This window comes from Gouania willdenowi, chromosome 22 (assembly GCF_900634775.1).
Source record: "Gouania willdenowi chromosome 22, fGouWil2.1, whole genome shotgun sequence".
Classification (NCBI taxonomy): domain Eukaryota; kingdom Metazoa; phylum Chordata; class Actinopteri; order Blenniiformes; family Gobiesocidae; genus Gouania; species Gouania willdenowi.
Genome location: NC_041065.1, coordinates 32,965,313 through 32,981,375, shown reverse-complemented (window position 1 = coordinate 32,981,375; position 16,063 = coordinate 32,965,313). Strand labels below are relative to the sequence as shown.

The following is a 16,063-nucleotide window of genomic DNA, read 5'->3' as shown; positions in this document are numbered from 1 at the left end:
AAAAAAATATAGAATTACATCAGAAATGCACAAAGTGAAGGAGAAATGTACACAATTACAGCAGAAAGACACAAAATGATTCCAAACAGACAAAAAGCAACAACTGTAACATTCTCTGTGTGCTTTTTAACTTTCTCTCCTCGGTTCTAGAATCTGTCTACGGGGACAGATTTGTCTGTGATGTTGGAGAACATTCCTCCTCTGATGGAACGGCTGAAGTTTGTGTGGATCATTTCCTGCCACTATAACACCAATGAGAGGATGGTTCCCCTGATGGAGCGAATCGGATGGCAGCTGTGTGAGGGCGTGGCTCAAGTCATCGACGTCCACACACTGTTCACGTACGTGTTCAACTCTTTGAGCGTTTTTACAAACATACGGAACACCCAAATGTTTACTGTTACTGTCTAACTTCAGCCACCATAGCGTGTCAGCGCACTGTTCAAGGGAGAGTGAAGGTCGCTTAGGAGAGCTCTTCTTCTCTGCTTCATTGTCTACTACCAAACCTCAGAGTTGGAACTGTCGCCTCCTGTCGTCACAGATCTTTAACTGTTTTTATCCTCTTTCTGTAAACAAAAGAGGTTTGCATGAACAATTTTAACTTTTCCTGGTTTTAGAGCAAACAAAAGCAGCACAAGTTGGTATTTTAACTAAAAAAGCTGCTGAAATGAGTTAAAAAGTTACTAAATGATCTAAAAATCAGGCTGAATGTTTCACTCCAATAGAAAACAATGGGATGTTTACATAGTGGGGCCGTGTGACATCATCAATCACATGATTTCAAGATGGAGGAACACAGGCTCTAAAACTGTAAAATAGTCCCATTTTAATTGGTAATAAACCAGATATGGTGCATAATAATGTGTATTTGTTAGTCATTGATCTACTAATAAAATTTCAAAGATTTTAGTCCACATTAGTAAAAACAGTTCCTTTAATAACACATTTAAAATGAAACCATCATATTTTATTATTGTTTATGTGTTGATAAAGATCCTTTATTTAAATGTGTTTTTTTTTTAAAAGCAGAGATGAAAGAGCGGCGTCCATGTCACGAGTCAACATGGCCACGCAGGTTCTTAATCAGTGGAGGAAATCTTATTTCGATGTGCGAGCTGAAATTGAAGAGCTGGGCAGAAACCCGAGATGGGAATTTGATCGCAAGAAGTTGTTTGAGAGAAGTGATTATATGTCTTCTGTCTGCCAGGACCTGTACCAGGTTCTGCAGGTCAGTATGAATAAAAACTAAATATTCACCTGTAGGAAATAACACTGATCTTTCAAATGGTTTCGTAGACTTTGGAGGAGTTTTCTACCATCTTTGGTCCAGAACTTAAAAGTGTGACTAGTGACCCAAAATGCATTGACGAGGTTCTGGTCCGAGTGGACAGCCTGGTTCTGCCTGTTGAGAACATCAGCTTTAATCCTTTTGACGTCTATAAAATCGGCCTCTGGAAAACGACCATGCAGGAGTTTTACGCTGCAGTTCAGGTTGGATTCCATTCACTGAGACAATGATTCAGTGCGACTATAAATGTTTTGATTGTTTAAATGTTTCCCCCTTTTCTACTCAGGCCATCGAGGGAGAAGCCGTCGCAATTATCGATCATTCTTTTAAGACGCTGCGCTCGTCGGCTGCTGCTTTTGACGTGCTGATAAAATTCAAACACGTTTGCACCAGAGAGGCCATTAACCAACTTCTGACGAGAAAGTTTCACGATATCCTGGCCCAGTACTGCAAAGAGGTGCAAACGTTGACTTTGTTATTTTTGAAGGAAGACTTCACTGAATATTTGAAATCTTGCTGAAAAAGATTCTACGTTTGTTCCATGAATAAACTTTCTTAGAATTTAATCTCTTAAAAAGTAGATTTGTAGCGTTTATCTTGTTGTGTTTTTCTAATAACTCGTTTTATCATCGTTACAGGTGGATAAAATAAAGCAAATATTCGAGGCGGAGAAAGACAATCCTCCACGTAGTAAGGTTGATCCTCCTGTAGCCGGCGCCGTCAGATGGGCTCGATTCTTCTTCTATCGCATTAAAAAGAACATTCTACCTTTCCTCAAAGTGCCAGAAATGCTGGACAGTGAAATGACTGAAGTGGTGAGTGTGTTTTTTCTTTTTAATGGCTTTGACTTCAATTGATTTTAATCAATTTAAGATAAATATTCAATTACAATTCCGGACCTTTAGTGCATCCAATTTGGCCCACAGGAGAATGTAAAAAAAGAAAAAAGACAGAAAATCTATGTGTAAATTACAACCTCATTGGATTATAGATATTGCAGTTTCTCCAAATACACAAATTTAATGAATTCTTTAATATTTGCTGGCGTTCACAGTTTTGCCACGCTTATATCACTCTCAATTTTCTAAATTATTCCACAAAAGTTCATCAAATTAAATAAAAATGTAGCACAAAATTAAGTAAATTTACTGTCAATGAAAGAACCTGCAGGGACTGATATCTGTCACTTATTGCTTGGATATTATCAATGCTTTACATACTTATCAGTTAAAGGTGGAAGTGCAAAGTAGTGCCTATTATTGTGGACATTTCTTGTTCTTATAATCTGCGACCCCACTTGAGATCAAACTGGTCTGTATTTGGCCCCTGAGCTAAAATGAGTTCAACACCCCTGCTCTAAATGACTACTGTATTTTCCCGACTGTAGTCGCACTTGTATTTAGGTCGCTTTATACAAATGTCATGATTTTGGGGGAAAAATTCCCAGTTTTGTTGCTCTGGGACAACAGGCTGCATCACTAATTTTTTGAAAATTGGCTCAGTTTGCATTTTTGTTGCTTTTTTATCTCAAAAGACACGCTTTGAGCGAAAGAATCTGCCAATCGAATGACTCGGTCATTCAGAGCATTTCTAGTTTTTCATCAGGAATGTCATGATTTTGGTACTTCAGCCTGGTTATTATATCCATGTATTACAGTCTAGATATGATATCTTATGTTTAAAACCATGTTGTGTTTTGATTTTAACTGCTAAATGCATACAAAGCTACAAGGCTGAGCTTCCTTTTAAAATGTATTGTTGGAAATCATGTAAACTGCAGTAAAAGTTACGACACATTCATAGAAACACACGTTTCATTTTCTTACTCACTCCATGCTGAAAAATCTGCAGATCAGTCGCTCCTGTAAGTCGCTCACTTAGTTTTCATATTTTTTGTATTTTTTTGTTAGAAAAATCAGACAAAGTTTACAAAGGGTGACATACAACACACTTATAGAGTGCCTGTGATCTTTATGAATCCTCTTTCTTAAAACAAAACTCAGAGAGAATAAAAGTAAGATAAATGATAATAATAATAATATTCATGATAATAATAATACATATAATTGCAATAACAAAACATGCATTGTTGTCATAAAAAGATTGCAATTAAGGTACTGTTGACCTTCGACAGTATGTGCAGACAAGGAAAAAAATTAATAAATAAATAAATAATAATAATAAGCCTGGAAAAACAGAGAATTTACTTTTATTTCTTCCTTTGAGGTTCAAATCACCCTCTTTTCTATGTAGGTTTAAAAAATAACATAAATAAAAGAAAAGCAAAGTGTACATAGTTTTATATATATCTGAGCATCTTATTTTCTGCTTATTTGGCACTAAAATCTTTTATATTCATGCTCAGAAGTTCAAAAATATACAATTCTTCCCTTATCGCTCACTTAGTTTTAAATGAAAAAAGTGTTATTTTTAATCTGAACAACACAGTATCATGGTGTGCAATGTTTTTTTGGTGATTTTGATTTGTTTGTTGCAGGCTAAGAGGAAGTACACGGAGCTCGCCGTGCAGTTGAAAGAATATGAGAAGAGAAAGTACGAGTGCTGGATAGATGACACTGAACAAACTTTACCAAAACTGCTGAAAAAAACTTTGTTGGTCAAAGTCCAGCAAAATAATGTACGTTTGCTCACCTTTAAATTCTGATTTCCTAAATAAACCTTTGCAAACAAATGTAAATATGTAAATGTTCTTCTTTCTCACAGGGTTTTGTGGAATATGCTGTAAACTTTGATGAAAGGATCAGTGAAATAATCAGTGAAACCAAATCCTTTGCATCCATGGATTTCTCTTTACCTCAGCTGGCTCAGAATGTCGCTCTACAGGAACATAAATTTGTCAGGTCATGATTAACTCTAACGCTGATACTGTAGCTAAATGCTAGCTAGTTGCTATGGTGTTGACTCAGCCTGTGCTAATCCTGGTTTTAGATACTTTAAGGATCTGAGGAAAGTGCTCAGCAGCTACCACTGTGTGATGAAGACTCTGAATGAGGAACACGTTACGATGCTGGATCCACACGTTACAGCTGTCAGAAAGGAGCTGGAGTTTGGATGCAAAAGAATCAACTGGAACAGTCTGGGTATGATTCCTAGAATAGATTGATTGATGTCTTTATTTCAAACGTGTAAAATGATAACAGAACTATAGTTTAAACAAGAAAAGAAAAGAAAGATGAATTACAACAGCAGAAATAGACCATTGATTTGATCCACTAACACGTGTGTGAAAAAAAGAGTTTAAACTTATTTAATCCTTCCCCTTTATTCACGACCTACATACAACTAACAAAACAATAAATTACCCATATTCCATCATACAAGCAATCTACAGATTCACAAATACTCCATAGCGAATCAGTATTAGTCAAAACAGAAAAAATAAACCCCTGGGGCCTCATTTATAAAGCTTACAAATGCAAAAAACGTAAGCTTACGTGTGGCGTCCGCCCTTAATCACTCGCACGCATCTCTTTCTCGTTCTGAAAGTCCTTTTCCTTGTCACGAACGATTGTAGAATCCCATTGGTCAGCAGCTGGTTTTGATGTAAAAACCATTTATGAGCTCCTTTGCACTGACCATTTATGGTTGAATGTGGTGCTCACAGTTTTCCCGGTGCTTATATCACTCGATTCCAGTCATTTTTTATGTTAAACTGAAAAATCTTACAAAATATTGAAATTTTCTTCAAATTATGACAGAAATTGGTCACAGATCTAAGAAAATTAAAATGAAGTTCCTGTTGGTGGGTCTGATATTTATCACTTATTGCTTGGATATGGTCGGTTTAATATATATTTGGTATTTAGAGAAGTACAAACTAGGGCACAATAATGCTAAAATTGCTCATTTTCCTTCATAAAATCTGTGGCCCACTTGAGATCAAACTGCTCCATATTTGGCCCCTGAACTAAAATGAATTGATGTAGGTGATAAATAATTTAGGTCTCAACACCGACCCCTGGGGGACGCCACACACAATGTCCAAACATTCTGATCAATGTTCTCCCATTTTCACTAACCTCTGATCCCTTAACATTTTTTTTTATTGATTAGTGTTTTATGGTTTATTGTGATGAACCTTTAATATGATTTGATTTATGTGGTTTCAGAAATCGAGGAGTTTGTAAACCAAAGCTCTCAGGCTGTCTCTAAGTTTGAGGCTCTGGTAAATTCAATCCAAACGATCGAGAAAGATATTGAATCCAGGTTACAGTCCATGGTGACGGCCAACTTATTTAAATTTCCACCTGTGGACAAATCCAACAACGAGTTACCAGGTATCACTATTAAATCTTACACACACACACACGACCCAAGCATGTCATCACACTGACTGCAAGTTTCTCTCCAGGTGTGAAAGAGTTCTGTGAGTATATGGAGCGAGAGCGGGTGAAGACTGTGACCTCACTGAACAGGAAGTACTCTGATATCGGAGCTCTGATCACTAAAGCTGAACAGTTGATCATGGAAACGAGCAGCGGCCGATCCAGAAATATGTTGGATTATTACGTCCACTGGGAACGCAGAGTGTTTGATTCTCTTATCAGCATGACGCTGAGGTACTGTAGTAGGGTTTGAACTTGTTTTTAGGGTCTTGTGATCGCATTATCTAAAAATATTACGTTTTTATGCCTTACTTTTTTGTCATTTTTTTTGTCTGACGACATGTTTATCCCAATTTAAGTTTTCTCCACATATTTGAACTAGTTTTTAGGGTCTTAAAGTTATTATAGCCTTATCTAAAAAAAATTTAAAAGAAAAAAAAATTTAAAAGAAAAAAATATTTATGCCTTACGTCCAATTTTAGGTAACTACATTTTTCATGCCTAACTACATTTTTATTCCAATTTAGGTTTGCTCCACATATTTAAACTAGATTTTAGGGTCTTATGATAGCCTTATGTCAAAAAAAATGAAAAAATTCCAAAAATGTTTCCATTTTTTTGCCTGCATTGCCGCCGATTTTGGGTGTTTTTTACTTTGTCATTTTTCATGCCTAACTACATTTTTTATCCCTGTTTAATTTTGCTCCACATATTTGAAGTATAGATTTTAGGGTCTTAGGACAGCCTTATTTTAAAAAAAATCTAATTTTAACTTCCATTTTTATGACTTACTACAGCATTACCTCCTGATTTTTTTGGTGTTTTTACTTTTTTGTCATTTTTCATGCGTAACTACATTTGTATCTCGATTTAAGTTCACTCCACATATTTTAACTAGTTTTTAGGGTCGTGTCAAACATTTTCCCATTTTTATGGCTTACCCCTGTTTTTGGTGATTTTACTTTTTTGTCATTTTTTATGCCTTACTACATTTTTATCCCATTTTAAGTTTGCTCCACATATCTTCATGGTCTTATGATAGCCTTATCTCCAAAAATAAAATAAATTTAAAAAAAATCAAATAATATATTATTTTCCACCTCACTAAGCCACTGTAACACCATGAGTGAAAAATCACCCAACTTTGGAGGTATGCCTTAAAATTGATTGTAAGGCATACAATCAATTTTTTGAAAAATAAAAATTTAGTCATGACCATCAATAGACCCTAAAAACTACTGTAAATATAATGCACATACTTAAAACTGGCTAAGAACACAGAAAGGCAACAAAAAATGGCAAGAATAAAAAATTCACCCAACTTCAGAGGAAAGGCAAGGCAAGAAATTCAAAAAAAAATTGTGTTGAAGCGATCAATAGACCCGAAAAATTACCGTTAATATAATGCACATAGTTAAAATGAGCTAAAAACACAGTAAGGGACAAAAAACAACAGAAATCAAAAATTGATCCAACTTCAGACGTAAGGCATAAAATTCAAAAATTTTAAAAATTGAGTTGAGACCATCAATAGACCCGAAATACTACCGTTAATATAATGCACATACTTAAAACGGGTCAAAATTGCAAAAAGGGACAACAAATATCAAAAATTGATCCAACTTCAGACGTAAGGCTATAACAAGGCATATTTTTTCAAAAATTTCAAAAAAAAAAAAAAAAAAAAAAGAGTTAGGACCATCATTAGACCCTAAAAACTACTGCAAATATAATGCACATACTTAAAATGAGCTAAGAAAGCAATAGGGCACAAAAAATGACAAAAAACTAAAATCACCCAAAATCAAAAGTAAGGCTATAACAAGGCATATTTTTTCAAAAATTAAAAAAAAAAAAAATTGAGTTAGGACCATCATTAGACCCTAAAAACTACTGCAAATATAATGCACATACTTAAACGGGGCTAAGAAAGCAGTAAGGCACAAAAAATGACAAAAAACAAAAATCACCAAAAATCAAAAGTAAGACTATAACAAGGCATATTTTTTCAAAAATCTAAAAAAAAAAAAAAAAAAAAAAAAAAATTAGGACCATCATTAGACCCTGAGAACTACTGCAAATATAATGCACATACTTAAAATGGGCTAAGAAAGCAGTAAGGCACAAAAAATGACAAAAACTAAAATCACCCAAAATCAAAAGTAAGGCTATAACAAGGCATATTTTTTCAAAAATTTCAAAAAAAAAAAAAAAAGAGTTAGGACCATCATTAGACCCTAATAACTACTGCAAATATAATGCACATACTTAAAATGGGCTAAGAAAGCAGTAAGGCACAAAAAATGAGAAAAAACTAAAATCACCCAAAATCAAAAGTAAGGCTATAACAAGGCATATTTTTTCAAAAATTTCAAAAAAAAAAAAAATTGAGTTAGGACCATCATTAGACCCTAAAAACTACTGCAAATATAATGCACATACTTAAAATGGGCTAAGAAATCAGTAAGGCACTAAAAATGACAAAAAACAAAAATCACCAAAAATCAAAAGTAAGGCTATAACAAGGCATATTTTTTCAAAAATTTCAAAAAAAAAAAAAATTGAGTTAGGACCATCATTAGACCCTAAAAACTACTGCAAATATAATGCACATACTTATAATGGGCAAAGAAAGCAGGAAGGCACAAAAAATGACAAAAAACAAAAATCACCAAAAATCAGAAGTAAGGCTATATAACAAGGCATATTTTTTCAAAAATTTCAAAAAAAAAAAAAATTGAGTTAGGACCATCATTAGACCCTAAAAACTACTGCAAATATAATGCACATACTTATAATGGGCAAAGAAAGCAGGAAGGCACAAAAAATGACAAAAAACTAAAATCACCCAAAATCAAAAGAAAGGCTATAACATGGCATATTTTTTCAAAAATTTCAAAAAAAAAAATTGAGTTAGGACCATCATTAGACCCTAAAAACTACTGCAAATATAATGCACATACTTAAAATGGGCTAAGAAAGCAGTAAGGCACAAAAAATGACAAAAAACTAAAATCACCCAAAATCAAAAGTAAGGCTATAACAAGGCATATTTTTTCAAAAATTTCAAAAAAAAACAAAAAAAAAGAGTTAGGACCATCATTAGACCCTAATAACTACTGCAAATATAATGCACATACTTAAAATGGGCTAAGAAAGCAGTAAGGCACTAAAAATGACAAAAAACAAAAATCACCAAAAATCAAAAGTAAGGCTATAACAAGGCGTATTTTTTCAAAAATTTCAAAAAAAAAAAAATTGAGTTCGGACCATTATTAGACCCTAAAAACTACTGCAAATATAATGCACATACTTAAAATGGGCTAAGAAAGCAGTAAGGCACAAAAAATGACAAAAAACTAAAATCACCCAAAATCAAAATTAAGGCTATAACAAGGCATATTTTTTCAAAAATTTCAAAAAAAAAAAAATTGAGTTAGGACCATCATTAGACCCTAAGAACTACTGCAAATATAATGCACATACTTATAATGGGCAAAGAAAGCAGGAAGGCACTAAAAATGACAAAAAACAAAAATCACCAAAAATCAAAAGTAAGGCTATAACAAGGCATATTTTTTCAAAAATTTCAAAAAAAAAAAAATTGAGTTAGGACCATCATTAGACCCTAAGAACTACTGCAAATATAATGCACATACTTATAATGGGCAAAGAAAGCAGGAAGGCACTAAAAATGACAAAAAACAAAAATCACCAAAAATCAAAAGTAAGGCTATAACAAGGCATATTTTTTCAAAAATTTCAAAAAAAAAAAAATTGAGTTAGGACCATCATTAGACCCTAAAAACTACTGCAAATATAATGCACATACTTATAATGGGCTAAGAAAGCAGTAAGGCACAAAAAATGACAAAAAACTAAAATCACCCAAAATCAAAAGTAAGGCTATAACAAGGCATATTTTTTCAAAAATTTCAAAAAAAAAAAAAAAAATTGAGTTAGGACCATCATTAGACCCTAAAAACTACTGCAAATATAATGCACATACTTAAAATGGGCTAAGAAAGCAGTAAGGCACAAAAAATGACAAAAAAAACTAAAAATCACCCAAAGATCAAAAGTAAGGCTATAACAAGGCATATTTTTTCAAAAATTTCAAAAAAAAAAAATTGAGTTAGGACCATCATTAGACCCTAAAAACTACTGCAAATATAATGCACATACTTAAAATGGGCAAAGAAAGCAGGAAGGCACAAAAAATGACAAAAAACTAAAATCACCCAAAATCAAAAGTAAGGCTATAATAAGACATATTTTTTCAAAAAAAAAAAAAAAATGAGTTAGGACCATCATTAGACCCTAAGAACTACTGCAAATATAATGCACATACTTATAATGGGCAAAGAAAGCAGGAAGGCACAAAAAATGACAAAAAACAAAAATCACCAAAAATCAGAAGTAAGGCTATAACAAGGCATATTTTTTCAAAAATTTCAAAAAAAAAAAAATTGAGTTAGGACCATCATTAGACCCTAAAAACTACTGCAAATATAATGCACATACTTAAAATGGGCTAAGAAAGCAGTAAGGCACAAAAAATGACAAAAAACTAAAATCACCCAAAATCAAAAGTAAGGCTATAACAAGGCATATTTTTCCAAAAATTTCAGAAAAAAAAAAAAAAAGAGTTAGGACCATCATTAGACCCTAAGAACTACTGCAAATATAATGCACATACTTATAATGGGCAAAGAAAGCAGGAAGGCACAAAAAATGACAAAAAACTAAAATCACCCAAAATCAAAAGTAAGGCTATAACAAGGCATATTTTTTCAAAAATTTCAAAAAAAAAAAATTTGAGTTAGGACCATCATTAGACCCTAAAAACTACTGCAAATATAATGCACATACTTAAAATGGGCTAAGAAAGCAGTAAGGCACAAAAAATGACAAAAAACTAAATTCACACAAAATCAAAAGTAAGGCTATACAAGGCATATTTTTTCAAAAATTTCAAAAAAAAAAAAAATTGAGTTAGGACCATCATTAGACCCTAAAAACTACTGCAAATATAATGCACATACTTAAAATGGGCTAAGAAAGCAGTAAGGCACAAAAAATGACAAAAAACTAAATTCACCCAAAATCAAAAGTAAGGCTATAACAAGGCATATTTTTTCAAAAATTTAAAAAAAAAAAAATGAGTTGAGACCATCAATAGACCCTAAAAACTACTGTTATTATGATGCACATACTTAAAACAGGCTAAAAATGCAGTAAGAGACAAAAAAAGCAAAAATCAAAGATTGATCCAACTTCAGACGCAAGGCTATAGTAAGGCATAAAATTTCAAAAATAAAAAAAATTCAGTTGAGATCATCAAAAGACCCAAAAAATTACCATTAATATTATACACATACCGCCATCTTTCTATATCCTCACTAAGTTATTATAACTCCATGAATTTTCAGTGGTCTCCCATCCATGGTCTAACCAGGACCAGCCCTGCTTTACTTCTGAGACTTGACCATATCACCTGAATTTAGGCTGGTTTGGACACACATGTTCTGACCTCTGTATTTAAGGTGTTTTTCACACTTTGCACTAGATATTAAAAAAAAAAAAAAAAAAAAAAAAAAAAAAAAAAAAAAAAAAAAAAAAAACTTTCCGTTTTTATGCATTGCTCTATCCTTACCTCCGATTTTAGGTGTTTTACTTTTTTGAAAATTTTCTTTCCTAACTACATTTTTATCCCAATTTAGGTTTGCTCCACAAATTTGAACTAGTTTTTATGGTCATGTGATAGCCTTTTACAAAAAATAAATAAAACCATTTTTCACATTCCTATATCTTCACAAACACACAATAACACCATGAATTCTCAGTGGTCTCCCATCCATGTTCTAACCAGGCACAGGCCTGCTTGGCTTCTGAGGCTTGACCAATAAGCCAATCACAGGCAGATGTGGACACATACTATTTAAGCTCTGAAAATAAGATGTTTTTCACACTTTGCACTAGTTTTTGAAAAAAAAAAAAAAAATTGAGTTGAGACTATCAATAGACCCGAAAAACTACCGTTAATATAATGCACATACTTAAAATGGGCAAAGAAAAAGGGAAGGCACAAAAAATGACAAAAAACTAAAATCACCCAAAATCAAAAGTAAGGCTATAACAAGGCATATTTTTTCAAAAAAAAAAAAAAAATGAGTTAGGACCATCATTAGACCCTAAGAACTACTGCAAATATAATGCACATACTTATAATGGGCAAAGAAAGCAGGAAGGCACAAAAAATGACAAAAAACTAAAATCACCCAAAATCAAAAGTAAGGCTATAACAAGGCATATTTTTTCAAAAATTTCAAAAAAAAAAAAAAAAGAGTTAGGACCATCATTAGACCCTAAAAACTACTGCAAATATAATGCACATACTTAAAATGGGCTAAGAAAGCAGTAAGGCACAAAAAATGACAAAAAACAAAAATCACCAAAAATCAAAAGTAAGGCTATAACAAGGCATATTTTTTCAAAAAAAAAAAAAAAATGAGTTAGGACCATCATTAGACCCTAAGAACTACTGCAAATATAATGCACATACTTATAATGGGCAAAGAAAGCAGGAAGGCACAAAAAATGACAAAAAACTAAAATCACCCAAAATCAAAAGTAAGGCTATAACAAGGCATATTTTTCAAAAATTTCAAAAAAAAAAAATTTGAGTTAGGACCATCATTAGACCCTAAAAACTACTGCAAATATAATGCACATACTTAAAATGGGCTAAGAAAGCAGTAAGGCACAAAAAATGACAAAAAACTAAATTCACACAAAATCAAAAGTAAGGCTATACAAGGCATATTTTTTCAAAAATTTCAAAAAAAAAAAAAATTGAGTTAGGACCATCATTAGACCCTAAAAACTACTGCAAATATAATGCACATACTTAAAATGGGCTAAGAAAGCAGTAAGGCACAAAAAATGACAAAAAACTAAATTCACCCAAAATCAAAAGTAAGGCTATAACAAGGCATATTTTTTCAAAAATTTAAAAAAAAAAAAATGAGTTGAGACCATCAATAGACCCTAAAAACTACTGTTATTATGATGCACATACTTAAAACAGGCTAAAAATGCAGTAAGAGACAAAAAAAGCAAAAATCAAAGATTGATCCAACTTCAGACGCAAGGCTATAGTAAGGCATAAAATTTCAAAAATAAAAAAAATTCAGTTGAGATCATCAAAAGACCCAAAAAATTACCATTAATATTATACACATACCGCCATCTTTCTATATCCTCACTAAGTTATTATAACTCCATGAATTTTCAGTGGTCTCCCATCCATGGTCTAACCAGGACCAGCCCTGCTTTACTTCTGAGACTTGACCATATCACCTGAATTTAGGCTGGTTTGGACACACATGTTCTGACCTCTGTATTTAAGGTGTTTTTCACACTTTGCACTAGATATTAAAAAAAAAAAAAAAAAAAAAAAAAAAATTTCCGTTTTTATGCATTGCTCTATCCTTACCTCCGATTTTAGGTGTTTTACTTTTTTGAAAATTTTCTTTCCTAACTACATTTTTATCCCAATTTAGGTTTGCTCCACAAATTTGAACTAGTTTTTATGGTCATGTGATAGCCTTTTACAAAAAATAAATAAAACCATTTTTCACATTCCTATATCTTCACAAACACACAATAACACCATGAATTCTCAGTGGTCTCCCATCCATGTTCTAACCAGGCACAGGCCTGCTTGGCTTCTGAGGCTTGACCAATAAGCCAATCACAGGCAGATGTGGACACATACTATTTAAGCTCTGAAAATAAGATGTTTTTCACACTTTGCACTAGTTTTTGAAAAAAAAAAAAAAAATTGAGTTGAGACTATCAATAGACCCGAAAAACTACCGTTAATATAATGCACATACTTAAAATGGGCAAAGAAAAAGGGAAGGCACAAAAAATGACAAAAAACTAAAATCACCCAAAATCAAAAGTAAGGCTATAACAAGGCATATTTTTTCAAAAATTTCAAAAAAAAAAAAATTGAGTTAGGACCATCATTAGACCCTAATAACTACTGCAAATATAATGCACATACTTAAAATGGGCTAAGAAAGCAGTAAGGCACTAAAAATGACAAAAAACAAAAATCACCAAAAATCAAAAGTAAGGCTATAACAAGGCATATTTTTTCAAAAAAAAAAAAAAAATGAGTTAGGACCATCATTAGACCCTAAGAACTACTGCAAATATAATGCACATACTTATAATGGGCAAAGAAAGCAGGAAGGCACAAAAAATGACAAAAAACTAAAATCACCCAAAATCAAAAGTAAGGCTATAACAAGGCATATTTTTTCAAAAATTTCAAAAAAAAAAAAAAAAGAGTTAGGACCATCATTAGACCCTAAAAACTACTGCAAATATAATGCACATACTTAAAATGGGCTAAGAAAGCAGTAAGGCACAAAAAATGACAAAAAACAAAAATCACCAAAAATCAAAAGTAAGGCTATAATAAGGCATATTTTTTCAAAAAAAAAAAAAAAATGAGTTAGGACCATCATTAGACCCTAAGAACTACTGCAAATATAATGCACATACTTAAAATGGGCTAAGAAATCAGTAAGGCACAAAAAATGACAAAAAACAAAAATCACCCAAAATCAAAAGTAAGGCTATAACAAGGCATATTTTTTCAAAAATTTCAGAAAAAAAAAAAAAAAAAGAGTTAGGACCATCATTAGACCCTAATAACTACTGCAAATATAATGCACATACTTAAAATGGGCTAAGAAAGCAGTAAGGCACAAAAAATGACAAAAAACTAAAATCACCCAAAATCAAAAGTAAGGCTATAACAAGGCATATTTTTTCAAAAATTTCAAAAAAAAAAAAAAAAGAGTTAGGACCATCATTAGACCCTAAAAACTACTGCAAATATAATGCACATACTTATAATGGGCTAAGAAAGCAGTAAGGCACAAAAAATGACAAAAAACTAAAATCACCCAAAATCAAAAGTAAGGCTATAACAAGGCATATTTTTTCAAAAAATTCAAAAAAAAAAAAATTGAGTTAGGACCATCATTAGACCCTAAAAACTACTGCAAATATAATGCACATACTTAAAATGGGCTAAGAAAGCAGTAAGGCACAAAAAATGACAAAAAACTAAATTCACACAAAATCAAAAGTAAGGCTATAACAAGGCATATTTTTTCAAAAATTTCAAAAAAAAAAAAAATTGAGTTAGGACCATCATTAGACCCTAAAAACTACTGCAAATATAATGCACATACTTAAAATGGGCTAAGAAAGCAGTAAGGCACAAAAAATGACAAAAAACTAAAATCACCCAAAATCAAAAGTAAGGCTATAACAAGGCATATTTTTTCAAAAATTTCAAAAAAAAAAAAAATTGAGTTAGGACCATCAATAGACCCTAAAAACTACTGTTATTATGATGCACATACTTAAAACAGGCTAAAAATGCAATAAGAGACAAAAAAAGCAAAAATCAAAGATTGATCCAACTTCAGACGCAAGGCTATAGTAAGGCATAAAATTTCAAAAATAAAAAAAATTCAGTTGAGATCATCAAAAGACCCAAAAAATTACCATTAATATTATACACATACCGCCATCTTTCTATATCCTCACTAAGTTGTTATAACTCCATGAATTTTCAGTGGTCTCCCATCCATGGTCTAACCAGGACCAGCCCTGCTTTACTTCTGAGACTTGACCATATCACCTGAATTTAGGCTGGTTTGGACACACATGTTCTGATCTCTGTATTTAAGGTGTTTTTCACACTTTGCACTAGATATTAAAAAAAAAAAAAAAAAAAAAACTTTCCGTTTTTATGCATTGCTCTATCCTTACCTCCGATTTTAGGTGTTTTACTTTTTTGAAAATTTTCTTTCCTAACTACATTTTTATCCCAATTTAGGTTTGCTCCACAAATTTGAACTAGTTTTTATGGTCATGTGATAGCCTTTTACAAAAAATAAATAAAACCATTTTTCACATTCCTATATCTTCACAAACACACAATAACACCATGAATTCTCAGTGGTCTCCCATCCATGTTCTAACCAGGCACAGGCCTGCTTGGCTTCTGAGGATTGACCAATAAGCCAATCACAGGCAGATGTGGACACATACTATTTAAGCTCTGAAAATAAGATGTTTTTCACACTTTGCACTAGTTTTTGAAAAAAAAAAAAAAAAATTGAATTGAGACTATCAATAGACCCGAAAAACTACCGTTATTATAATGCACATACTTAAAACGGGCTAAAAACGCAGTAAGGCACTAAAAATGACAAAAAACAAAAATCACCAAAAATCAAAAGTAAGGCTATAACAAGGCATATTTTTTCAAAAATTTCAAAAAAAAAAAAATTGAGTTAGGACCATCATTAGACCCTAAAAACTACTGCAAATA

At 32.2% G+C, this 16,063-nt stretch overlaps 1 protein-coding gene across 1 annotated transcript in view; it reads left to right on the top strand.

The window, feature by feature from the left end:
* The window catches only part of dnah10 (dynein axonemal heavy chain 10), a 68,562-nt gene that overhangs the window by 5,834 nt on the left and 46,665 nt on the right, over positions 1-16,063 (top strand). Inside the window, exons 9-18 of the mRNA XM_028437192.1 lie at positions 151-341; positions 1,030-1,228; positions 1,297-1,491; positions 1,575-1,745; positions 1,927-2,103; positions 3,786-3,926; positions 4,013-4,149; positions 4,238-4,389; positions 5,419-5,586; positions 5,661-5,868. Of these exons, the coding sequence (XP_028292993.1) occupies positions 151-341; positions 1,030-1,228; positions 1,297-1,491; positions 1,575-1,745; positions 1,927-2,103; positions 3,786-3,926; positions 4,013-4,149; positions 4,238-4,389; positions 5,419-5,586; positions 5,661-5,868 (1,739 nt within the window). The remainder of the gene's footprint in view (positions 1-150; positions 342-1,029; positions 1,229-1,296; positions 1,492-1,574; positions 1,746-1,926; positions 2,104-3,785; positions 3,927-4,012; positions 4,150-4,237; positions 4,390-5,418; positions 5,587-5,660; positions 5,869-16,063) is intronic.